Below are 27,165 nucleotides of genomic sequence, written 5' to 3'. Positions count from 1 at the left end.
GTGCACTATTTTGACCCTATTCTGAATACAATTTTTATACTCTTTAAATGTCATATAAAAAATATAAATGTATTGAGCTTAAACCTGCTGTTGGGTCACTTTAGGGAAATTAGTTTCTCTCCACTCCAGAACATATGATAGTATATGTGTCTATAGCAGCTCATACAGGTACGGCAAATACTGTACATCAGTAAATATAAGAAAAGACACAATTCAAGTGTGATGATCAGTGGAAATCTAGATGTGGCCTCGGTGCCATTCGGATGATAGGGGACTGGTGAGGACTCTTCAGTTAGGGAAGAGTCACCTTCAGCTCCAGCGTGCCACCTTCAGCTCCCTCCAATCATTGCCAATGCAGAAACACTATCCGGATTGTCTGATTTGTCTGTGGGGGTTTAAAGAAAAGCAGTAAGTTTAGATTTTTAATGCAAAACCTCCCAGTTTTGAAGATTGCAACTAATTAAATTTTTTTAAATACTGAAGGCCTATAAAAACGTGTCTGTGGGTCTCACTTTATGACCTCTGGCCTGTAAGATAATGGAAGTAATACAACCAATTTAATAACCAGCATACCCGAATTGATAAACCCGGGTAGTCCTCTCAGGCAATTATCTGCTTATTCCAATGAATGTTGCTCAGAACTTAAAGACCACTTCTTTTCTTGTCCTCAGAGTTTATTACACATTTTTTTTTCTGTCTTTAAAGATGATGGCAACATTTCACTTTTTAAACATGTATTGGTCTGAAAATAACATCAAGGATTTACTCTCTGCCTAGGTATGAAGCACACTGTGTATTTAATCTTTAAAACAATGCTATTGAGTTAATGCTGTCTGTGCACAAAGAAACTTAAGGTAGCATTAAAATCAAATAGCCAACCAGTGGTAGCATCAGGATTTGAACCCAAGCCCTCTTAAAAATAAATGTTATGCTACAGAACCTTCTGAATATGGTTAGTCAGAGCTGAATCTAAAAAATGAGGAGAGCAATCAAGCAGAATAATACTGTTTGGGGTTTTAAAAAGAGAAGTGAAATAAAGGGGTGACTAGAAATGATGAGTTGTTTGTTGTTTTTGAGGAGTTTTGTTGTTTGTATTTGGGATTATTAGTTTGGTTTTGAAGCAGATTACAAACTAGGAATTCCAAAAATATTTTAAGCCGTGAGAGCATCATTGGAATAAGTTAATAGTACTCAAGATGATGACTTTGAATGGGAAAGCACTCATTCAGAAGTGTAAATTCAGATGGGTATGTTACAAGATGGATTTTGTTATTTCATAATTAAGACTTCTTTTCTCTTTTATTTAGGTCTTTAAATTAACCATGCAATAATGTCTTCTAAATGACAGAAGTGGGAAGGCTGGATGACTTGAAAATTTTTCTTTTAACAGAACAGTCGACTTTTCCTCTCCCATTTTTAAACTTAATAGGATCAATGAAATTAGAATTTCTTTTACTTTTCTGTTCTTAGTGGTTCTTTCTCTCTTGGAACCATAGGGAATAGTTCCCAAACAGGCAGGCTTTATTGGCTTATTCATCCTTATTCCTTACAGAGCATGTGTTCCCTAGAAGTAAGCACTCTGTCTTCTCTTAATGCTGAATGTCCCTGGAATACTGTCCTCATTGGGAGTGCTTAGATGATCTGAATTGATAATGGTTAAAGAAAACCCTTGCCATTTTTAGGATAGTCTTTTGTGGCAGCCTTACTCTTAGGAGTTCCAAGAAAATAAGTTTTAAAAGTTTTATTTTGGAGGTTTTTGTACTGTCATAGATTCCATATATTTATGAGCTGAAATTTATTTAAATAAGCATAAGAAAACATACATCAATGATCTTTTTACTGAATTGGGGATTTCTTGCCTAGTATAGGTTAGTGAAACTTGGATTTTAGTATTAAATTCACTTGTCAAAACATTTGGCTGTTTTGACAAGTCAGGCTTGTTTAGCTTTACAGATACTGTGATTCGGATCAGGAACCGACACAATGATGTTATTCCCACGATGGCCCAGGGTGTGATTGAATACAAGGAGAGCTTCGGGGTAGATCCTGTCACCAGCCAGAATGTTCAGTACTTTTTGGATCGTTTCTACATGAGTCGCATTTCAATTAGAATGTTACTCAATCAGCACTGTAAGTATCCAGAAGTCAAGAGAAGAAGCAAAATAAAATGAATATGTTGGTATATTTTAAATTTATTTAGAAAACTTCCCTTTAGTAAACATTTAATTTTACTTTTTTGCATATTAAGTAAATTGCATGCAAAGGAGATATTTTTATTGAATGTGAAATTTTTATTTTATTGAATGTATTGAATGTATTTTATTGAATGTAAAATACTATGTATTGAATGTAAAATATCTATTCTACTGTTTGATACTATTTAGAGAAACAGTCTTCAAATCTGGAAAAGGGCATTAGAGAGTTTAGCTTATTTTGTTTGTTTTTTTATTTTGATTTTTTTGATAGCTTTATTGTTTGGTGGAAAAGGAAGCCCAGCTCATCGAAAACACATTGGAAGCATAAATCCAAACTGCAATGTAGTTGAAGTTATTAAAGGTAAATATTTATATTTCTCCTTTCAGGAAGGATGCAAAAATCAAAATGTTCAGTGTTATTTCTTGCTATTAAAACAATTATTTGTATCTTGAGATAAAATGTTAGGAGCAAATGTGTGGATTTGAACATAATTTTATGATGTTAATTGTACATTATATAGAGGATGAATATTTTGTTGATATAATGCTTTCTTAGGCAAAGTATGGTGATACTAGGAGGGTATCTGTTTCACTTCAAAAAGTATATAATAACCTTTACTAGGAGCCATAATTCATAATAGTTTGGTTTGCATCTTTCCACACTTTTTTCTGTTATACCACGTATACTCATACATACGTAATTGTTATTCTTACATTGTTTGTTTTTGGAAAATGGGGTGCTGTATATATATTTTTCTACAAGTTTATAGCCATCATTCTACGGTCAGTACATACGGACATACCTCAGGTTTTTGAATGGCTTAATGGGTTTATTACAATGTATTAATCCATCCTTTTGTTGCTACATATTTAGGTTTTCATTTTTTTTTATTACCAACAATACTGCAGTGAACATCTTTAGATAGTGCTGACTTTGCTAGTATTTTAGAAAGCAAGATTCCTAAAATTTAAGACATTTAAAATGCATTTAAAATTTTCATACCTCCAAAAAAGTATCAAATAATGAATGAGAGTGTCTGTATCCTAAATTTTCACCAACTCTACATGTTTGTTACGTGTATTGTAAATAGTTTCTTCACCTTGCTGTTTTTACTTTGTTTATGGTGTCTTTTTCTATTTGGATGTTTTTGTTTTCTTTTAATCATATCTGTCATTTTTCCTTTATGGCTATTAGGTTTTGTCATGTCATACTTAAGAAGACCTTCCCTAAACTAAGATAATTAAAGTATGTTTTCTTCTATAGACAGTTTTAAATTTTCATGTATCAGTACTGTTGCCACCTTAATGCATGATATAGAAGTAAATTTATTTTAATGCTTTTTTTTGTTTTGATTCACACTAGATGGCTATGAAAATGCTAGGCGTCTGTGTGATTTGTATTATATTAACTCTCCTGAACTAGAACTTGAAGAACTAAATGGTAAGCCTGATGGTGTCTTTTCCTCAATGATTAGTGTTGTGATTATCTAAGAAGGAATGATAAGAAGAATTTAAATATGTCTTAATATAAAAGGACTTTTCATCAACTTCTTTACTGAATATGAAAGCTGAGGGAGAGTAGTCATGTTAAGAATGTATGTGTGTGTGTGTGTGTGTGTGTGTGTGTGTGTAATTTAGTTGGATTCTGTCTGAAAAGCATTTTGGCTTCTTCCCTATTTTGTTTATATTTAACTGATAATGTTGATTCTTTCCTTATTTTTGTTTCTGTTTTTGGTTAGTTATAGAAAAAAAATGATGCCAAGAAAATTACATTTGACTGTTATATGCACTTCAATAATGTAGAATTCACCCTTTAAGAATTCTGCTTCCTGAGTAGTGAATCATTTTTTTATTGTTGAGGAAGTAGAAAGACTGGAGGTGTAAAGAGGAAAGAAAAATGCTCATCTGTTTGAGAATCTGTTTATCTCTGATGGTCTTTTCACCTGGACTAGTGCCTTTTGGACAAAAAAAATCAGATGTCTTGGAAGGAGGTTGATAAGTGTCACTGTGTTTCTGTGGGGGTGGGGTAGTTCGTAGAGGGAAAAACAGTTACTAAGTTAAGATGTCCCTTTAAGAAGAATAAAATTAAGTAGGCTTTTCCTAAGCTGTATTCTGGACCTTATAGTGGGAGAGCAATGGAAGAAGTTCTTCAATTGAAAATAGAATTGCTTGGTGTTTTTCTAAAGCCATATTAACTCTTTTGTTTCATAACAATACCATTCAGTAAAGAATCACAATGCACAAATGATAGTTTAGGAACCTGAACTTGAGCAGTTTCCAGGTGTCCCATCCATGTTTCCACGGGGCAGTTTATTCAGAGGAGAGTCCAATTTATTGGATGAATTAGAATTCTAAGGTATGGTGAGTCTTACTCCTTTGCGCTACTAAAAGTTGTTTTACATACTACCTGCCCGCCCCCTGCCCCTGCCACTGCATCCCCGACTGGGCTTCTAAATTTAATAAAATGTTTGAATGTAGAATTCATATTCCTTGATAAATTGATGCTAGCTTAATTTAATTCAGATCTGTATCCATAGAAATGCCTGAAATAAAACAGAAAACATTGCACATGGATGAAACATTTTAAAAAATGGCTTTAAAAAAATAGTATATTTATGTGAGTTGGACCATGGAACTTACAGAGTTAACACTTTTGTTTTGGAAAGTAAAATTCTGACCTTAAGACTGAGAGTCCTTTTAAAAGACTCACCATCATAGAGAAAATGGGAAGCTGGATTGGCTAGATGGTTACGCAGGGTCACAAGAAGTACTGAAAACTCATGTTGTCACCATCAGTTATAAATCTATGTGAATGTGGGGTCAAACACTAATAAAGTGAAGAACTGGGGTGACAGTTCTCCCCCCCAAATAATACTACCCTCCATAGTCAATGTTTTCTTTTCATCACTACACAATATATTCTTAAAAATGCTTTAAGCACATCTCTCTGTACTTTTATATTTTTCTCTTCTGCTCTGTAGCAAAATCACCAGGACAGCCAATACAAGTGGTTTATGTACCATCCCATCTCTATCACATGGTGTTTGAACTTTTCAAGGTTTGTAAAATAGTATTACATAACCTTTATCAGTCCTTTCCTGAGGTTAGGGATCTGCTCTGAAAGTTAAGTACTCTACCAGGTTTTCCTCCGTTTCATTTAAAGATGTCATTTCATGCTCGGTGTCATGTCACGTTGCTGGAGATCAGCCTTTTGTCCACACTGATGGGCACTTCAGTGTAGTGGTAAGCTCATACTTGGAAGTCAGGAAGAATTGGGTCTGAATTCCACTTAATCTCTGTGTGACGTTGGGCAAATTGGTCAACCTTTTTGAGCCTATGTTTCCTCTTCTGTTAAATGAGGATAATACTATCCAGGTTATTATGAAGATTGGGAGTAGCAGACTAAGTGTCCAGTACAATGGCAGCTCAGTGTAAGTGCTCAGTAAAGTTCTGTTTTTCAAAACAGAATATTTAGAAGAATGATTCTCAATTTTCCACCCTTAGAAGACCAGAGTCCCACTATTATATGTTTGTGGAGTTTTTTGAGAAAGTCATTTGTATTGACTTACAGGGCTTTTGCTATTATATTTGCTCTTTACAACAAATTTCAAAAACTAAATAAAATTATGCTAGAAATGTTAAGAGTACTTTTTTCCCCCAATAACACACCAATGACACTTGCTGATAGAAAAGCGAGTGATAAGGACTGGTATAGGTCCTTGTGGCTGAAAATGACTACTCTAAATCAAGCCTATATAATCAGTCTCTTTCTTTAGTTACCATGTCTTCAGCCAACAGCCAACTAGTAGAGAGCAGAGGTGGCTTTCAGTCGGATCATGAAAAAGAAAAATACACTGAAACACAGAAAATCTGACTGAATTCTTAGAACAGCAAGAGTTCAAGAATGCTCTTCTATTCCTAGGACAGCATACAAAAATCTTTCTATCAAAGTGGTTAAATAAATAAGCGATTGGCGCTTAAAGTATTAAAATTAATTTTTTCCTTGAAGTTTCAGTTACTAAAGATCTTATTCCCCATGATGCTTAATAAAAGAAATATGACTGTATTCTATAATAGATTTTACATAGTGTCATTAATAATGGCTTTCATCGGAAACCTAATCTTATTAATAGCCTTTGGTAGAGACGATAGCATCTTTTTCTCAGGGATACCCAACCCTGATGAGTGTGCAGGGCCACACACTCTTATTTCCAAATTCAGTCCCATCTTTTGCCTTTTTAACTGTACCTAGTTTTATCAGTTTCTACTCCAGTGCTACATGTCATGGTATCTCTTAGTGCTTATACCATGTTGGCATTGTGTACCATGTATCCTTTAGGAATTGATCAAAACAGTTTTACAGTGTAAATATCCTTAGTTTCAAACTACTGGTGAATTAGCTTAGTTTCTACATCATAATAAGACCATTGCAATGAGTGCTATGTGAAATTTTTTTTTCCTTCAAAGTAATTTATGGCAGTTAAAAGGATTCTTAAAAATAGAGACAAAACTCTTTTCAAAAATAAGATTTGCTTGTTATCTACTAAATTATAAAAGTATTTGGATAGAATTTTTGGCTTCAATGTAAACTAGTCAAAGTGTTGAAATGCCTGGTTTTGGAAAATGAGCAGAATTTAATTGAAATCTTTAAATCAGAGTATCTCACAAGTCCTCCAAAATGGACAATAATTTTTAAAATTCTTTAAATATAATTATAAGAATTGTGATATTTTGGCATATTTCCAGCAAATTAAAAATTTTTTAATTTCAAATCGTGCATATATATTTGAAAATTATAATTAGTTTCTCTTTTTTTAATGTTGTATTTTGAATGGAACCCTAATGTATTTCAGAACGCAATGAGAGCAACGATGGAACACCATGCTGACAAAGGTGTTTACCCCCCTATTCAAGTCCACATCACACTGGGTAATGAGGATTTGACTGTGAAGGTAAATGCTTTCTGGCTTGTTTGTTTTAATTGATGTGCAGGCATGTACATAATTTCCTGAAGACATAACTTATTTTTGGGAGAAAGAAATCCTATCTCTAATAGCTAATCAGCACATTGCTTCATTTATCTGGCAGATTCTGGAAATTATCCCCTGAGTCTGTTTCTGTTCTGGTCCATAATCCAGATGATTCAAGTAAAAGTAAATCCTGAAGACAGACAGTTTAGCAGTAATCATGAATATCCACTTGGATAAGTAAAAGCTAAAATATTTGAGTGTTTACAGTGTTATGTAGATAGTATATAATGTTTCATTTTTAAGCAATGTTTTTCAATCTACTTTTATGTTGTTTCATTTGCTTCTCATAAAAGCTCCTTACTTAGGAGCACAGGTAATCTTATTGTTGATTTTACAGATGAGGAAACTAAGACACAGTGAGTAGCTTATAATTACACAGCAAATAAATGCCACAGAACATGAAATCAGGCTCTCTGACCCCAGGCTTTTCCCACTGCATTGTTCAGATAGTCGAATTTCTTAGAGTATGATGATTCTCTTTTTTAAATAATAATTTTAAATTTTGTTTTAGAGTAATAAATGCAAAGAGTATAAAAAAATCACTACTCAGTCTTTTAGTTATTTTTTCTGGGATTTATTGGTATATTTTTAAGTAGGATTCGGATATCACTACTTCTGAAATATAACAGTTTTCAACAGCAAATATTAGCTTTCTGTTAAGGTAGGTGAGGAGTTAGTCTGTTAGAGCACCTCCCCTCCCCAATCCAGCCTCAACTGCTATTTTCATACATAAAATTCTAGATTGAAAATAATCATCTTGCAGAATTTGAAGGCCATCTACTGTTCCTTATTTTAAAAGCATATAATTCAGTTACTCAGCCATCAAAAAGGAATGAAATCTTGCCATTTGCAACGACATGGATGGAGCTAGAGCAGATTATGTTAAGCGAAATAAGTCAGAGAAAGACAAATACCGTATGATTTCACTCATATGTGGAATTTAAGAAACAAAACAGATGAACATATGTGGGTGGCGGGGTGAGAGAGAGGGAAACAAACCATAACAGACTCTTAAGGATAGAGAACAAACTGAGGGTTAATGGAGGGAGGTGGGTGGGGGGTGGGCTAGATGGGGGTGAGTATTAAGGAGGGCACTTGTTATGATGAGCGCTGGGTACTACTGTATGTAAGTGATGAACCACTGAATTCTGCTCCTGAAACCAATATTGCACTGTATGTTCACTAACTAGAATTCAAATAAAATTTTGAAAAAAAAAAGAAAAAAGTGTAGAATTCAGTGTTTTTAAGAATATTCACAAGGTTGTGCTACCATGCTACTGTCTAATTTCAGAACATTTTCATCACTCTCCAAAAAACCTCCATACCCATTAGTAGTCACTCCCCAATTTCTCCTTCTCCCCAGTCCTTGGCAACCGCTAATCTGTGTATGGATTTCCCTATTTTAGACATTTCATAAAAATGAAATTCTATAACATGTGGTCTTTTGTGACTGACTTCTGCCACTTAATGTAATGTTATAGCAGGTTTCAGTACTTCCTTTTGTGGTTGAATGATACTCTGTAGTGTGGGTATGACACATTTTGTTTATCCATTCATCAAGTTGATGAACATCTGGGTTTTTTCCATTTTTGGGGTGTTAGGAATAATGCTGCCATTCATGTAGAAGTCTTTGTGTGAACATAGGTTTTCATTTGTCTTATGTATACACGTAGGAGTTGAACTGCTTATAGGTAAGTGTTTAGGTTTTGAGGAACTGCTGAACTATTTTCCAAAGTGACCTTACCATTTTACATTCCCGCCAGCACTGTATGAAAGTTCCAATTTTTCCACATCATTGTCAACATTTGTTAGAATCAGTCTTTTTGATTATAGCTATTCTAATGGATATGAGTGATATCTCACTGGTTTTGATTTGTGTGAGAGATAATGGTGAGCATCTTTTCATGTGCTAATTGGCCATTTGTCTATCTCTGAAGAAATGTCAGTTAAGATCCTTTGCTCAGTTTTTAGGTGGATTGTCTTTTAATTGTTGCAGTGTTTAGAGTTATCTTTCTATATATATTTTTTATTATAGATACTAGTTCCTGATAAGATATATGATTTGAAAATGTTCTATTCTGTGGCTTATCTTTTCACTTTCTTTTTTTAAGATTTTTATTTATTTATTTGAAAGGAAAGAGACAGTGCGTGTGTGTGTGTGTGTGTGTGTGTGTGTGAGTGAGAGAGAGAGCGAGCGAGCGAGAGGGAGAGAGAGCACATGAGCAGGGGGAGGAGCAGAGGGAGAGGGAGAAGCCGACTCCCCGCTGAGCAGGGAGCCTGATGCCGGGTTTGATCCCAGGACCCTGAGATCGTGACCTGAACCAAAGGCAGATGCTTAACCAACTGAGCCACCCAGGCACCCCAGTTTTATTCTTCTTTAAATGCTTGGTAGAATCTACCAGTGAAGCCATCTGGCCTGAGTTTGTGTTGTAAGATTTTGATAACTAGTTCAGTCCCTTCATTTAGTATCAGTCTGTTCAGATTTTCTGTTTCTTTTTTTTTTCTTAAGATTTATTTTAGAGAGAGGGAGGAGTGTGCAGGTGGGAAGGAGAGGTAGAGGGAGAAGGAGAGAAACTCAAGCGGACTCCGCTCGCTGAGCGGAGCCTGATGCAGGGCTTGATCTCATGACCCTGAGATCATGACCTGAGCTGAAATCAAGAGTCGGACACTTAACTGACTGAGCCACTCAAGCGCCCCGTATCTTCTATTTCTTCCTGAGGTAGTTTCTGTAGTTTGTGTCTTTCTAAGAATTTGTACATTTCACCTAGATTGTCTAATTTTTTGGCATAGAATTAATTGTTCATAGTATTCACTCATAATCCTTATTTTTGTAGGATTGCTAGTAATGTCCCCACTTTCATTCTTGACTTTATCCGTTTGAGTCTTCTCCCTTTTTTCTTGATCAATCTAGCTAAAAGCTTGTCAATTTTGTTAATCTTTTCAAAAAAACCAACTTTTGTTTTGTTGAGTTTTTGCCATTGTTTTCTATTCTTTATTTCATTAATTTCCCCTCTAATGTTTCTTTCTTTTGCTTGCTTTGGAGTTAGTTTGATCTTTTTTAGTTTCTTTCTTTCTTCTTTTTTTTTTTTGTTTATCTTAAGGTGGGAATTTAGGTTATTCATTTAAGACCTTTCATAGCTATAAATTTCCCTCTAAGTACTGCTTTCTCTCTATCCCAGAAGTTTTTTTATGGTGTGTTTTCATTTTTATTTATCTCAAATATTTTCTAATTTCTTTTCTGATTTCTTTGACCCATTGGTTCTTTGGGAGTATGTTGTTTAATTTGTATATATTTGTTAATTCCCACATTTTGTTCTGTTATTGATTTCTAATTTCATTCTATTATGGTCAGAAATATAGTATGTTTGATTTCAGTTCTTTTACATTTATTGAGACTTGTTTTATGGCTAACATATGGTCTATGGAGAATGTTACATATCTTGGAGAATGTTTCATGTGTACCTGAGAAAAATGTGTATCCACTGTTGTTGGATAGAGTGTTCTGTAGATAGTACTTAGGCCTACTTTGTTTATAGTGTTGTTCAGATCTTCTGTTTTCTTGTTGATCTTCTATCTAGTTGTCATATCCATTTTTGGAAGTGGGGTATTAAAATCTCCCAACTATTATTGAGACTTGTCTATTTCTCCCTTCAATTCTGTCAGTTTTTGCTTCATATATTTTGGAGCTCTGTTGTTAAAGTGTATATATGTTTATGATTTTATGTCTTTGGTATATTGGCCTTTTATCATTGTAAAATGTCCTTCTTTGTCTCTGATAATAATTTTTGTCTTAAAGTGTATTTTTATCTGTTACTTGTATAACCATCCCAGCTTTCTTTTGGTTTCTGTTTCCACAGTGTATCTTTTCCCAAGATTTTACTTTCTTTTTTTTAAAGATTTTATTATTTTTTCAGTAATCTCTATACCCAATGTGGGGTTTGAACTCACAGCCACGAGATCAAGAGTCACATACTCAGCCAGTCAGGTGCCCCACAAGATTTTACTTTCATCCCGTTTATGTCTTTGAATCTAAAGTGTGTCTCTTATAGACAACATATGGTTACATTATGTTTCTTTATTTTTTAATCCAGCTGGCCAGTGTCCATCTTTTAATTAGGGTGTTCAAGTCAGTTGCATTTAACATAATTGGCGTTAATGTAGAATTTAGGTTTGCCATTTTGTTATTTGTTGTGTATGTATTTTATGTCTCTTCTGATTCTTTATTTCTCTATTACTAATGCCTTTGTTATTAAAAATGATATTTTCTGGTGTACCATTTTCATTTCCTTCTTGTTTCTTTTATTGTATTTCTTTGAGTTATTTTCTTAGTGGTTGTCCCAGGATTACAATTAACGTATTAATTTATTTATAACAACCTAGTTCAGATTAATACCAACTTAACTTCAATAGTATACACAGGTTTTGTTCCTATATAGGTCCATTCCCTCCCCCTTCCCATCCTTTGTACTGTTATTGTCATGAAACATACATTTTTATACATTGTATGTTCCTCTACATAGATTTATATAATTATTATTCTCTTAAGTTGTCTTTTAAATAAGGTAGGAGAAAAAAGTTACAAAAATACACCTACACCATCCTTTATATCTACCTATGTAATTACTTTTCCTGGTGCTCTTGATTTCTTCATGTGGATTTGATTTACTGTCTAGTGTTCTTTCATTTCAGGCTGAAGGATTCCCTTTAGTATTTCTTTATAAGGCAGGTCTACCAGCGATGAACTCTCTCAGGTTTTGCTTATTTGAGAATGTCTTAATTTCTCTTTCATTTTTGAAGGACAATTTAGTTAGATATAGAATTCTTGGTTGATAGTCCTTCTTTCAGCACTTTGAAAATGTTAATCCTACTGCTTCTGGTCTCCATGGTTTCTGAAGAGAAATCAGCTGTTAATCTTACTAGGATCCTTTGTATATGATGAATCACTTCTCTCACGGCTTTCAAGATTCTTCTTGGTTTTTGACAGTTTGGTTATGATTTGTCCAGATGTGGATCTCTTTGAGTTTATTATACCTTGACTTTGATCAACATCATCTTTTTATTCAAAACTGGGAAATTTTTAGCCTTCATTTCTTCAGATACTCTTTCTGCCTCCTTTTCTCTCTCCTCTTCTGGGATTCCCAGTATATAAATGTCGGTACACTTGATGGAGTCCCACAGGTCCCTGACACTTTTTTCCTTCATTTTTCCCCCCATTTTTCTTCCTTTTTTTCTTTCTGTTTCTCAGACTGGATAATTTCAATTGACTTGTCTTCAGTATCACTGATTCTTTCTTCCACATGTTCAAATGTTCTGTTGAGCCCTTCTGAATTTTTCATTTCAGTTATACTTCTCAACTAGAATTTCAGTTTGGCTCTCTTATATAATTTCTATATATTTTTTTATTGCTCTTCTCTGTTTGGGAAAGCATCAACCTTGTACTTTCATTCTTTAAAAATGGTTTCCTTTAGTTCTTTCAAAATATTTAAAATAGCTGATTTAAAGTCTTTGTTTAGTAAATCTAAGTTTCCTCAGATATAGTGTCTGTCGATTCCATTTTTTTTCCTGTGCATAGGCCGTACTTTCTTGTTTCTTTGCACCTTTTATACTTTTGTTGAAAATTAGACATTTAAAATAATATACTGTGACAACTCTGAAGATCAGATACTTATCCTCTCTCCAAGATTAGTTCTTGTTTGTTTAGTGACTCTTTAAATTATTTCTGTAAAGTCTTTATTCTTTAATGTGTATGGCCACTGAAGTTTACTTGGTTGGCTTAGTGGTCAACTAATGATTGGACTGAGAGTTCCTTAAATGCCTGCCATCTCCCAGTCTGTAAAGGGACTCCATGTGCATATTGGGGCACACTTTCAACACTCAGCCAGGCAGTTGACAATTCTGACTTAACCTTTAGGTCCTGTGTGTACAGAACCTCAGTCAGTCAGAGATGAAAACTTCCCTGAACATGAACATAGCCCTGGGCATACACATGACCTTCTAGATTCCCAGGATATCCTTGAGCTTTTCTAAGCCCCTAAGGACATCTCATTCCCTAGTTTTTCCTGTTAAGCTTTTTGGTTAGTCTATTATTTGCCTTAACTGTTGTATACTGCCCTAGGCAGCCTTCAAATTAATCAGTTATCTCTAATTGTTTTTGACAAATGTTTCTGAGGATGGGAAGTGGGTGCATACAAGACTTTTTGCATTGGGGAGTGCAGAATCAGGCCAAAGAACGATAGCCTTCCCAGTGGCTGCCAGGCTGCCGGTTTCACTCTGATTCCATGTTATTGATGGGGGTGGAAATAGGGGTGGGAATAAGGCAAGTTAAAATACCACAGAGTCCATTGTTTTTCTTGACTAAATGCTCCCCAGATTGCTGCAAGCCTTTGGTTACTTTCTAGAGTTCTGAACAAAGTTGATTCTGACAGTATTTGTCTTTTTCTTGGTGCTTTGATGGTTAAGACCCTTTTCCTTTTTCCACTATTTTTGCTGATGTAACTCCTGCTATTCCTTTTGAGAAGACTTATGCTTATTCCAATCCCCGTTCCTTATATGACTAGTTTTAAATGTCAGGTTTTGTTGTTTTGTCTCTTTTAACTAAAGCCTTTAAGATCTTTTCTTCAGCTCTGTTCTGAAATTTCATAATGATGTGACTTGGTGTGGGTCTTTTCTTTCTCATTGAGCTGGGCCCTTTAGAATTTCCACTGTGTCCTTGGTACTTTCTTCCCTACTGCTTCATTTTCTGATAGTCCTATTTGGAGGATGTTGGACTTCATGAATTGATCCTCTGATTTTTCATATCTTTCTTCTCTTGCTTTTTATCTCTATAAACTTTTCATTCTACTCTGTGAGATGCCCTCAACTTTGAATTCCCAACTCTTCTATTGAATTTTCATTTCTATATCTTATAAATTTCCAGAAACTTTCTATTTTTTATTATTCCTTTTTTATAGTATTCTGTTTAGTTTTATCTTCTTTTATCACTCTGAGGATAATAATAGCTGTTTAAAAAAAAAAATGAATATGTGTTAACTCTCTACACTGTTTCCTCTGAGTTTCTTTTTTCTGTTTATCTCTCTTGGCTGTTCATTTAAAAAGAGTGATGCACAAATAAATATATGGCAAATACCATCTGTTTGCTAAAAAAGTAATGTGACTGCATCACTTTTTTCAGCCCAGATGCTAATGTGTGTCTATTTTTTCGTTAGTTATTTGTCAGCTGCTTGCTCATTAAGGTTTACTTGATTCAAAATAAATCCCACATGTCTTCTGCTTTGGGACCTCGGTTGTGCTACAGCATGGTCTTTCTCATAACCTTTTCCTGTTTTGTCTTTCATGTGCTTTTGCATGTTGGTCTGTAGCTGTTTTCTTTTACTTGTGGTCATCCATCACAGCATGGGTCAAGATTCACCGAATTCTTAGACACTTAGCAGAGACTTGGCCTGTGCTGGTGGACAGGCTTTGTTTGGGGAATCTGTCTCTTTAGTTCAAGAAAGTTTCATAATGACCCAGCAGTTCCATTCCTAGGTATATACCCCAAAGGAATTAGAGCAGATACTCAAGCAAAAATTTATACATGAAGGTTCATAGAGGCATTATTCATAATAGCCGAAAACTGGAAAGGCCCAAATGTCCATCAACTGATGAAGAGATCAATAAAATATGGTATAGCCATCTAATGGAATATTGTTGGGCCATGAAAGGAAATGAAGTATGGGTACCTGCTACGACATGGCTGCCACAACACTAAAAAGATTACACTAAGTGAAAGAAACTGATCACAAAAAGCCACATATCATACAGTTCTCTTTATATGAAATGTCCAGAATTGGCAAATGTATAGGGACAAGAAACAGATAAATGGTTGCTTAGGGGTCTGACCAATAAAGAGTCCAGGGTTTCTTTTTGAAGTAATAAAAATTTCTAAAATTTACCTATCTATGAATATATTAAAAACCATCGAGTTTCACACTTTAAATATGTGCATTTTATGGTACATGAATTACTTCAATAAAGGTATTTAAAAAAAAAGAAAGGCTCATAAGGGTCTGGAACAGACTGTTCTCGAAGCCCCTGTGAAAGCCCTACCTGTATTAGGCTCTGCCTCCATATATTGCTCTTCCCCCACACATCTGAGGTCACATGACTGAATCTGCTCTTGTTAAATGCTTGCTTTAATTTTCTTCAGTAGAGTTTTCATCCCCATCACTAGTACTAGATTTTCAGGATCAAGGTTTGCTTTTAACCTCTGTCTATAGATACATAGAGAGAAAACTAGTGCTGAATGATATGTATTAAAAAGTCAACAGGGTGGCATATAGTTGAGTTTTTAAATAGTCTTTATATAGTCTTTCTTCCCATTCTTTTAGCTTTTTCAGATTTTTGACATTTTCCACCCTTTTTCCCTCTGCTAAGAATCCTGTGAGAGAGTTGGTTTTTTCTGGCCGATGACTCCCGCTACTCTTTTAGATTTGGTGTTTGTGCTATATTCAGTAAATAACATAAATGTTACAGCCACATGTCTTTTAAAATGTAAATGTCTTGGTTCATTCCCTGTTGGTGATTTTACAGACTTGACATTGAGACTTCAGGAGCTCTGGGTTGAGTTCAGGGTTAGTAAATCTCCTGCCTTGAGAACTGTCAACAAGTTAGTGGTTCATTTCCCTTGGACCTGAAATTCACACACATTAGCCCAGGGAGGCCATTATTATGGGGAACAGGAAGTTAGGGATGGCAACTCTTGGTTAGATGACATTGAGAGGTGGTGATTTCATACACTAAAGAGAAAACTTTAAAAATAATTGGCAAACTTCTCTTTCTCAGCCTTGCTGTTGACATTATTCCACACCACCCATCTCTTTCATCTCTTCACATTTCCTTGGCATAGGCTTCTTCTGATGCTTCTAGATTTTTTCTTCAAATTATCTTAATCAGAAATTTTTTGTTTAATTTTCACATATCTTTCTCAACATATTTGTCATCAGACTGTCATTCTTCTTAAATATGTACAGACCAACTATCTGTCCCTCTCTCCCATTAATCCCTCCTCCCATTTTTCCAAAGAACTCAAATCCTCTGGCATAATATCATCTGTTAAAATTCCCTTGGAAACTCTTTTGACCACTTTAAAAATCTACTCGTTCCAGTTTATTGTGTTTTTGGCTGCAAAGCAAAGGAGGTTACTTTTATCAGTTTTTAACTACATTCTTAGGGTTAGTTTACCCCCTTCACCTCTCATAAGAGGACACTTCTCAAAGTCACCTCTGTCCTTTCTGCTCAGCTCTCTGCTTTTCTAATACTGGCCTCTAGCTAGAAATTACTTCTTGTTTCATACAGGATTGCTGTCGTCTTTCTGGCCAATGGTTAAGGAAAACCAGGAAATATTTATTGAAGTCTACCTTTTTATCTTAATATCTATTCTAATATATTGTTTACGTAATATTTATAGAACACCCACACTTCTTACTCATGTTACCAGTAAATGTGCAGCAGAATATTAAATTAAAGGATGAATAATTAACAAATTGATGGATCTCAGAAAATACCCAGAGCTCTTTATTAGTCTTACGAAAATAAATCTCTTCACTGGACTTTGAATTCATAGCCAAGAACAATTTCAAGCGTGCTTACGTACAAGTTCTGATTAAAGTCTTTTATATTTTTATACTGTAATTTTCTAATTGTGGATGTATCTGAGGCAAGCCTTCAAGTGGTATTTCATCTATGTCATTTTCATTATGAAAGTAATACACATGCATATTGTAAAGATATTTAAAGACCTGGGTGGCTCAGTTGGTTGGGCGACTGCCTTCGGCTCGGGTCATGATCCCGGAATTCTGGGATCAAGTCCCGCATCGGGCTCCTGGCTCAGCAGAGAGCCTGTTTCTCCCTCTGACCCTCTCCCTTCTCATGCTGTTTCTCTCTCTCTCAAATAAATTTAAAAAATCTTAAAAAAAAAAAAAAGATCATATAAAAACTCAACTATAAGCCATCCAGCCTGTTGACCTTTTTTTAAATAATGCTCGTTTAAACTTACTTGTGATCAAGTCTTTGATTTTTTATTTCATTTTTTTAAGTAGTCTCTATGCCCAACATGGGGCTCAAATTCATGACCCCGAGATCAAGAGTTCGTTGCTCTACCAATTAAGGCAGCCAGGCACCCCCAGCCTATTGGCTTTTTAATCATTCAACACTATCTAGCCATCTACCAATTTATTCATTCATTCATATATATGTATATACCACACGTGCACACACACACATTAAAGCAGATTAGTTTGTATATTAATGTTATAGATAATAGAATCAACTTAGATTTTTTGACAAAGGAAAATGGCTGTAGTAGATGAGAATGTGAACTGTATAATAATTAAAACAAGGCCACGTTAACTGTAAAGGAAAACAGAATGAAAATAGTCTGTAAATAAATTACTAAGTTCAACCCACCATATGATTTGAGTTGAGAAATGACATTAGAACAGTACAAAGACCAGTGTACTCTGTAAACTCAGCAGAAAGTTGTCTGGGGGTCTGTGCTGCTGAACAATATTGTGTGGACCTCTCTCATGCTGGTACCTACAGTTCTACATAATATTTCATGGCTTAATAGTTTTCTATTTTAGAATGTGCATTAGTTTACTTACATAGTCCCTTATTTAGGTTATAATCCAGTTTTAGCTATTCTGCGTAGTGCTGTGATGGATATTCTCAGACATACTTTGCATACTTCTTTATTTTTTTAGGATAAACACCATTGGGTCAAAGGGTTCATGCATTTTGAATCTGATTGCCAAACCGCCCACCAGAGAGGAATAACAAATTTATTGTTACATCCAAGATAGACTTAGTTTATGCCCCATTCTGTGCTCACTGCACCGTTCGTATACAACCAGTGAATACACAGAGCCATAGCACTGACTCTCTATTATGATGGAGCTTATTATGTGTCAGAATTGTCCATATTGGAGGAGTTTGATGAAGTCTACCAGTGAAGAAAATGTTTACGCTCACAACTTGGATTGCATGGTACTCGTTTTGAAAAGCAGTACTTTCCTTGGGCACCTGGGGGGCTCAGTCTGTTAAGCGGCTGACTTCGGCTCAGGTCATGATCTCAGGGTCGTGGGATCAAGTCCCACCTGGGACTCCGCACTTAGTGGGGAGTCTGCTTGTCTGTCTCCCTCTGCTTCTGCCGCTGTCTCTGCTCGTGCCTGCATGCTTCTCTCCCTCTCAAATAAATAAATTAAAAAAATCTTGGAGGGAGGGAGGCAGGCAGGCAGGCAAGCAATAAGTTAAACTGTGACACTGAGTGTGTGTTGGTGTTTTGCTGTGTATGGGACTTGGTCATAAGGCATGATCCTTTCTCACCTTAGATGAGTGACCGAGGAGGTGGTGTTCCTTTGAGGAAAATTGACAGACTCTTCAACTACATGTACTCAACTGCACCCCGGCCTCGTGTTGAGACGTCCCGAGCAGTGCCCCTGGTATGTGATCAAGAAATAAAGTGTAAAAAAAGAAGAAAGAAAGAATTGAGTGTGTTTCTGTGAGTTGCCAAAAAAAAAAAAAAAAAAAAATCAAATGAATACCAAATAAATCAGTTTAGCAGTTGCGTAAGGTACCCGTGAGGGAGAAAGGAAGCTATTAGAAAAAACACTTTCCTCTGAATTTAAACAGCCTTTGGCTCATTTCTTCTTTTGATTGAAAAGAGCACAAGACAGAGAGTATTGTTTCACAGTTCCTATTGTCAAGCCTGATAGTGATATGCCAGTAGTTTCATGCAGTTAACCACATTTTGATTTACTATGTCTAATATGAAGACTAAGTTACTGGTTTTGCCAGCATTTTTGGTCAACACTGATTGAATCTTCAGTGTTGATTTTTTTTTTTCCCCTCAAGTACTTGTAATTAGAAAAATCTCATAATCTAGACCCAGAAAAAAGACTAGAGTTCTGATCGCTTAATTGCCAACCTGGAAAAGGCTCAAATTATAATTGTTGTGGTGGTATTTTTTATTGATCGCAGTCACCTGTTTTCAGGTTTCATGTGATCAGCTTTTGAATTCACTCCATCCTTGCCCTCTAACCCCTAGAAAAGCACTTTGCCAAATCTCTGACCTGTAACTTAGGGGGAACTACTCTTCGGACTTTGAAACTTCTCTGGCGTAGATGCTGGAGTTACACTATAACATGATGAAATGCAGTATAAATGCAGTATGAATAAGAATATAAAATAGATGGATCTATTTTAGATTCTTCCTAAGAAGTTACTGGAAGGACTTAGAGTTGTACCTGTTACACAGCACAGATTCTGTAACTAGAACTATAATCTAGTTCATGTCTTATCATACTTTTAAAATGATTACACCAGTTCCGTGCCTCTCAAATTGAGGTAGATATGCATCCATGCACCAACAGGCAGACACGGTCAAATAATAACCATGAGCACCTTCTTAGATTCTGATTTTACTCTAAGAAGTAAGGGAGGGTTGGGATGTTTAAATTACAGAGCTGTGGGCAGGGATAGGACAGGGATCCAGGGATGGCAGCAGGAGAGCTGTCACCACCCCGAATCAAAGGGAGAAGAAGTTAGCAGAACCCAGAAGGGACTAACAGAGCAGCCCCTTATACTCAAGTGGTCTAACCCCAAGGGAAGTAAACCTCAGCGGGAATGAAACGGGAATGAATACCCTGACTTGACTCCCTCTGAACTCCTACTGGGTTCCCCATTGGCTGGACCCACTGGAAGCAGAGGGCAGGGGAATCTGTTGATAGCATCCTCCCAGGGCAAGGAGTCACGTGGAGAATGGATAGTTGATTTGGAGGGGTAAACAGAAACTCTGATTAGAAAAGCCAAGTAATAAACAGTAGAGGTAGATGAAGCCAAAGCCTGCATTTATAAATAGCACTCCGATTCCTGAGTCCACGTAAGCTCTTAACTAAAGTGTTATATGTAGTATCATTGAACGTCTGGCTTAGTGGTAAAAACTGTTTTCGTACTTGTCCAAATGTTTTGCTTTGTATTAAAGAAGTTGTAGGATTTATTTAGTAAAGAAGGCCATTCAGGGTTCTGGAAACAGGATGAACAAAGACACAGAAATGAAAAATAACATTTGTTTGAGGAACTTAAGAGCTGGCGATTTGGTCCAGCTGGACTAGAAAGTGGGAGGCAGAGACCTGATCTGATGAAGTCTTGAAAGTTCTTTTTAGAAGCTTGAATTTTTATCTCAGGGCAATGGGTTGGGGATGGTAGGTAGGTAGGGCATCGTATTAATGGTGATGTGCTTTGTAGGTTTTTAAACAGGGTAGTAATTTGTCAGTAACAAAGTGGACTTACTACTGATCTATCCAGGTTCAGAACACAGGCTGGAAATTCATGGTATGAAGTCAAGGGATGTATCTCTGAGACTGCCAACAAAGCTTCTTCTACTCTTGCTCCTAAAAGAGAGAACATGTTTTATGTGATATTGCCAAAAGCAGTATTGGGATACCCTAGAGCAAGGCAGCAAAGAAAAGCAACGTGCTGTTCTAGATCTACATGAGTCATTTTATAGAAAAAAGAAAAATGAGTTTTACATGACCAGAGGGGAGTCATCTAATGCAGTACCCCAGCCTGGCTTCAGCGTGATCCGTAGTAGTGGTCAGGTATGAACGACCTCTTCGATGCAGGCTCTGATAGCCCTGGGATACTCAGAAGCATTTATTCTAACTAGAAAAGTATTTCACTGTGTGGCTTTCTGAGTAGAATTTCACTTTTCTCCTCAAACAGGCTGGTTTTGGCTATGGATTGCCCATATCACGTCTTTATGCCCAGTACTTCCAAGGAGACCTAAAGCTATATTCTTTAGAGGGCTATGGGACAGATGCAGTCATCTACATTAAGGTAATAACTGTAGTCTTTTTGATTTAATGATACTTTTTTTGGTTATAAGAAAAGGTGCCAATGTCTAGCTGTAATGAAATTTTCTTCTACCTCATCACTATTAAAATATAAGAATATGGTTTTTACATATGATCTCGTCTCTTTTCACAAATGATCTCCTTGACTGGGGGAAAGGGCACACTCTCACCTGTAATGATCAGGACTATGATTGTTAACAGAAAAAAAGTCGGGCTGAAGTGGGGAATCATAAGTTACATATCACACAAATTTAATTTTAATATAAAACACACGAATGGCCATTGATCCCCCAATCTTTTGATGTACTGCAGGGTCTTTTCTTTGTACATGAGTCTGCAGATTCAAGTTTCAGTTGTCTTTCCTGGAGAAGCTATACTTAACAACGCATTGTTTTGATTTATTTAAAGAAACAACCAACTGCATAATCTTTTTTGATTTATAGGTAGTCCTTTATAGATGTCTTCTGACTCAGATTTGACAGCAATCTTCATGTGACTTTCCTTCAGGAGTCTTTCCAAAGCATTCATCTTGGTTTTCAAAGAACCTCCCCTGACCCCCTCCTTTTTTTTTTTTTTTTGCATTTTGTTTAAGCAATACTTGATTAAATTATGTAATTATAATGACAGATGTTAAGTGCATAAACAGATTTGGGAACAAGCACAGGGGACTCTTGGCAAGCCTATAGCTCACCTGGTGGGAGCAGAAGCACTTAGCCTGCTGGCCTGTGATGTTCCCTGTGTTTATCAGAGTTCAGCATATTTTACAGTGTTCGAGAGCAACGGAGCCCCATCAGCCCACTGGATTGGTTAAGCAGTGGGCTGTTGGTACCTAATTTAGTGACTCAAGTTTCTTGTTCTGGCCACTAGATGGCACCTATTTTATAGGAAATGGTGAAGACCGTATAATGGAAAAAATAAGTTTATCCGAAAAGGTTAAATTCTTTCAAGATAATAATCCTTTTCTTTTAAGCCATCTCAATTGTGAGTAACTTGAAAAGGGCAACATGAAGGTAACATTTTTATCACCAAACGTAACATTTTTTATCTAGCCCATTGATCAAGGGGTTCTGGCAGTTCTGGCATAAAGAGAATACATAGGTGAAAGGTTTTTAATCCACTTTGGAAAAAATAGAAGACAGGAATCTTATAAAATCATTGAAATCAGGGGCCTCCTGAATGGCTCAATCAGTTAAGCGTCTGACTCTTGATACCAGCTCAGGTCTTGATCTTCAGGTCATGAGTTCAAGCCCCCATTGGGTTCCACACTGGGTGTGAAGCCTACTTAAAAAAAAAAAAAAATCATTAAAATCAATGTCAAAGACTTTCCCTACCATTATCGGAATGAAATTTCCTGTTCAGTATTTTCTACATCTTGGGGAATACCCGTGGCTTAAGGTCAGAATCCTACTGAAATATCTTAACTTGAAGAAGATAGGGAGGAACATGGTTTATCTCAGGTCCCAGCGATTTGCAGGAAGCTGAAATAGAACAGTGAATCAATGGTAATGATACGTTAGAAACATGAAATGATGCACAATGCAGATATCCCATCCACTGTACCTGAAATTGGTGGCTCTAATAGCAGGAGCAGACACAGGATCAAACCCAAGGCCAAGAATTTTTCAATCAAAAGCCTTAGACATAGTTTTGTACTTATTGATAATATTATTATGATGACTTTTTTAAGTCCATGACTATGCTGGAAAAAATATTATTTCTTCTAACAAATAATTGAAACAGATTTCATGAAATGATTTTACAATTATGTATATTACGGTGCATATGTCAGTTTTTATGCTTTTACACTTAAATGACTTTTTCAGTTAACCAACTTCTGTTCTGGGTCTTGTTTTTATAAGACTCATCTCCGACACCTGTGTAAAATTTCAATCCAGCAGCTTCCAGGCTGGTTGGACAATTACTGCAAACAAAAAAAAAATCAATGTGCACACCAAGCAGTGCCATACGCTTAGTAAATAATGCATTGCAAATATGTACACTGTTTCAAAATGTATGTAGATGGTGTGAATGATTAGTAAAATACAAATCCAATAAAGCACTGTTTAATTTCGAGTAACCGTTAGACTTAGGTCCCACTTTTTCTTTCAGGCTCTGTCAACAGAATCGATAGAGAGACTCCCAGTATATAACAAAGCTGCCTGGAAGCATTACAACACTAACCATGAGGCCGATGACTGGTGTGTCCCCAGCAGAGAACCAAAAGACATGACAACATTTCGCAGTGCCTAGATACACTTGGGACATCTGGAAAATCCAAATGTGGCTTTTGTATTAAATTTGGAAGGGGTGACGTTCAGAACTACATTATACCAAATACTTCACATGTTATTTTCAAAATTAACTATTTGGGTAGAATAAATGGAAAGTGAATTCCATTTATGTCTGTTAAACTTCCTAAAAGATGAAATTGTACCTATTTTGCACTTATATTTTCACAGTTAATTGAACATATTTTTAAACAACTGTAGTTTTGGTCAACTTTCCTCTTTATGGTAGACTTCAGAAGCATGGAACTCTTTGGGTTTCTACAGAAAGCTGTGTGGTTTTTAAAAAACTTTTCATTTATGTGTGTTAGAAACCTTTTCTTAATGATCCTGATTAGCTAGTTAGCCATCCACCTGTCCTTTGGAATTCTGCCATCCTTTATTAATGTGTAATGACAACTGTAATAAGATGGTCTTCGGATGTACCAGTGACTAAGTAGAGAAGTAAAGCGGAAACAGTTGCCCTGTAAACATAGCACCAGCCACCTTTCAGCGTCTACATGCATCATATTCACTCTGAAGTTGATTTTTCATTTTTTAATTTCACTGCAGAGGATTGTAATAGGTTCCCTGTGGAGCTAAGCCAAGATTGTAGGCAATCTACTCTGAATGTGCTTGTGATTAATGCAGGGGGAAATTTTTATACTAAAAACAAACCAGCAGCTGCTAAAATTCTAGAGAAGAAATTAAGGTCAAAGCAGTGAGTCCACAAAATTGAACTATCGATTATTGAGATTACCTGGGGGAGCTTTTGAGAGACAGAATTTTTCTCAGTCTTACTCCATACATAGAGAATCAGATTCTCCATGGCTGGAGCCCAGAAATCTCAATTTTTAGAATGCTTCCCAGGTGAATCTGATGCCCCACCTAGTTAGGAAACCACTCTTTTAAAGTAAGTCATGATACCACATTTGCTAAAGTAAGAGAGATCTTTAGGTTTTGATTTTCACTTATTGCAAGGTCAGGCTTCTAGACTCCAGGAGAGACCAGCACTCTCAGCCCTGCTGCAAAAGCAGGAGACAAATTGACTACATGAGAACACTCAGGTAACCGAAGAATCAGAACCATAAGTGCACAAGTATTGATGAAGAACATATAGACTTTGTTATCAGGAAAATTTCAACTAGGGCTTTTCAGCAATTCTTTGCATTCATATGGTGATTTGTAGCTTATAAATACTTTGGTATAATATGGTAACTCTGTTGGGCTTTATAACAGATACAGAGCAGGTGGTATCATCCTTGTTTTGAGACTCAAAGTGTGGCCTAAAGCTGTACAGAATTGGAGTGAGGGCCTGAGCTGTCTCTGCCGATCGCTGTCGGCCGCCGAGTCTGGGAGACCGTGAAGTTAGGAGACTATGCTGTTAGTCATACCTCAACTTTTAAGGTGACAGGGAAATATACTGAAAATAAATTTTAAAGTAAGATTCTAAATATTTAAAGAACAGCTTTACTACTTAAATGCGGGAATTTTATCTGGAAAATGCATTGGGTTGAAACACCTCATTCTCAAAAGGATTACGTAAGTTTAATAATTCTATATAAATTTGTAAATCAGAAGGGATGGAAAAGGACAGTTAGTCCAGGATCCTCGTGTGAGAGGTGATAGTCCTGAGACTCAGGGTGTGTGGTTTGCCCAGGGCTTCTTAGCTGATTTGACCAAATGTCTGGAAAAAGAGATCTTTTACCCAATCTATCATTCCTTAATTATGGATTTTATGAAAAATAATAGGATATGCTAGTGGATGATTTAGATTAGTTCAAGGTATTGCAGTTTTTTAGCTTTAAATTACACTTTTTTGGTAATGATGAAATATTTTATAATCCTTTGAATCAATACTTTCTTTCCTAAATGAGACATTTGTACAACTGACATAAACTTGATGTTTTACTTATGAAACACTTCCCCTCTCCCCCCCAAATTACAGTTTTTCTCTTTTTATGAGCTAAGAAATGATGTTTTTAAAGCAAAAGTGAAATGTGTTCCTTCAGCTTCTTTTTAAGGTATAACAGCTTTCTTACTTTGTTATGTGGTAATGGACAGAAAATTACATACAAAAATATTGGGGGGGTAGCATTCTCCTCAATGGTTTCAAATCATTGTGCTACCCGATAAGTTTTTAGATTCTTACCTGTTTTGTCCACCAGCATTTAGTATGATGCCATGTAGATATAGAAGTATACAGAAGGATAAGAAGTGGATACTGAGTGACTTTTTTTAAATAACCTGGGCATTTAATAAATGTGCCAACATTTTTTAAGAAGATTCGCAAAAATACTCTGCCCTATCTTTAAAATGCTGGCTGGCTTTAGATGTCTTCATACTTAATAGTGATCACTTTCTTGCACTGTGAAGTTTTTACATGAAGATGTTGAAGTAGAAGTCTACCATACTATTTTATAAAATGTTTTGTGTGTGGCAATAAACTGAAAACATGGATCAACTCTTATTTTGAAAATTAATTGGGTCAATTTAGGGTTTTTTAAATATAATTATATTTTTTTAATTAAAATCTCTCCCATCATCAAGGGTCAGTGTTCTATAAACATTCAAATAGTTGTACCTAGATGGCTCACACTGAGTCTCGCTGTCTTCAGTAGAGGAAATGTTTGGAACTTGGATTTCCAATGTGTATATTCTAATGGAGAAGGCAAGGCAAGAAGTAAAATTTATATGGTTTGAGTTATCCCAGATTTTCATTATCCAAAACCCACCGACTTACTGCATAAGTGAAGATCTTCTGTGATTTTGAAAGGTTATATTAATGTGCTCTTTGAATAAGTTTTCACAATATAAGTAACTGTAGGAAAGGTCTTAATTTAACTAGCCTTACCCTCTGTACCAGTTGAAGAGTCAGAACTAAATCTAGTCAAAGATAGATTCCTGTCTTTATTCCTAAATAATGGGACATGACTACAACTTCCCATCATTGTTAAATCCAACAAGCTCCATAACAAACTCCATAGAAAAACTGGGGAAACAAACTACTAGTGTTCCTGTCCCTTTGTGGCCTCTAAATGGCTAATCAGAGAGGAAGCCAAAAATCAGTCAACCAGTTTCAGTGTGTGTCTTCAATTCCTTTGTCATAAATGTAAAGTTTTAACAGATAGGGAATCAGGATTGAGCTAGCTGGTTTGCAAACAGGGCTTTTCCTGGAGGAACATTTCATTGTATGGATTAACTTCTGACCCCAATGATTAATCTTCTTACAGCCAAGCCCAATGCTTGAAAAAAATACTATAATGAGATGTGAAGGATTTTGTATATTTCAAAAAAGAACCTACACTGGTTTGCTTAGTTCAGGCATTCTAAAACTACTGCCCCTTTGTTCTGTTTACATGTTTGGAAAGAATTAGACAATACCATGCACTTTTTCCTGGAGACTTCATATTTCTTTAGTGATTGCTAACCATAGGATTTTTTTTTTTTTAATTTTTTTATTGTTATGTTAATCCCCATACATTACATCATTAGTTTTAGATATAGTGTTCCATGATTCATTGTTTGTGCATAACACCCAGTGCTCCATGCAGAACGTGCCCTCCTCAATACCCATCACCAGGCTAACCCATCCTCCCAACCCCCTCCCCTCTAGAACCCTCAGTTTGTTTTTCAGAGTCCATTGTCTCTCATGGTTCTTCTCCCCCTCCGATTTCCCCCCCCTTCATTCTTCCCCTCCTGCTACATTCTTCTTCTTCTTTTTTTCTTTCTTAACATATATTGCATTATTTGTTTCAGAGGTACAGATCTGAGATTCAACAGTCTT

The 27,165-nt window shown here is 35.9% G+C and overlaps 1 protein-coding gene and 1 long non-coding RNA gene across 2 annotated transcripts in view; one reads left to right on the top strand and one right to left on the bottom strand.

The window, feature by feature from the left end:
- Positions 1-23,510, top strand: part of PDK1 (pyruvate dehydrogenase kinase 1) — a 28,622-nt gene extending 5,112 nt beyond the window's left edge. The window contains exons 4-11 of the mRNA XM_032408049.1: positions 1,946-2,130; positions 2,467-2,556; positions 3,559-3,636; positions 5,177-5,253; positions 7,049-7,147; positions 18,592-18,702; positions 20,984-21,097; positions 23,224-23,510. Coding sequence (XP_032263940.1) covers positions 1,946-2,130; positions 2,467-2,556; positions 3,559-3,636; positions 5,177-5,253; positions 7,049-7,147; positions 18,592-18,702; positions 20,984-21,097; positions 23,224-23,364 — 895 coding nt within the window. The 3' untranslated portion in view covers positions 23,365-23,510. The remainder of the gene's footprint in view (positions 1-1,945; positions 2,131-2,466; positions 2,557-3,558; positions 3,637-5,176; positions 5,254-7,048; positions 7,148-18,591; positions 18,703-20,983; positions 21,098-23,223) is intronic.
- Positions 4-20,967, bottom strand: LOC116634581. Its single transcript, XR_004299999.1, has 3 exons — positions 20,552-20,967; positions 18,587-18,699; positions 4-385 (listed from the first exon to the last, which is right to left on the bottom strand). It is a non-coding gene; the product is annotated as an uncharacterized LOC116634581 (long non-coding RNA).
- Positions 23,511-27,165: the final 3,655 nt, after the last annotated feature.

Source organism: Phoca vitulina, unplaced genomic scaffold (assembly GCF_004348235.1).
Source record: "Phoca vitulina isolate PV1807 unplaced genomic scaffold, GSC_HSeal_1.0 scaffold1, whole genome shotgun sequence".
In the NCBI taxonomy this organism is placed as follows: domain Eukaryota; kingdom Metazoa; phylum Chordata; class Mammalia; order Carnivora; family Phocidae; genus Phoca; species Phoca vitulina.
This window is presented reverse-complemented; position numbering and strand designations above follow the sequence as displayed.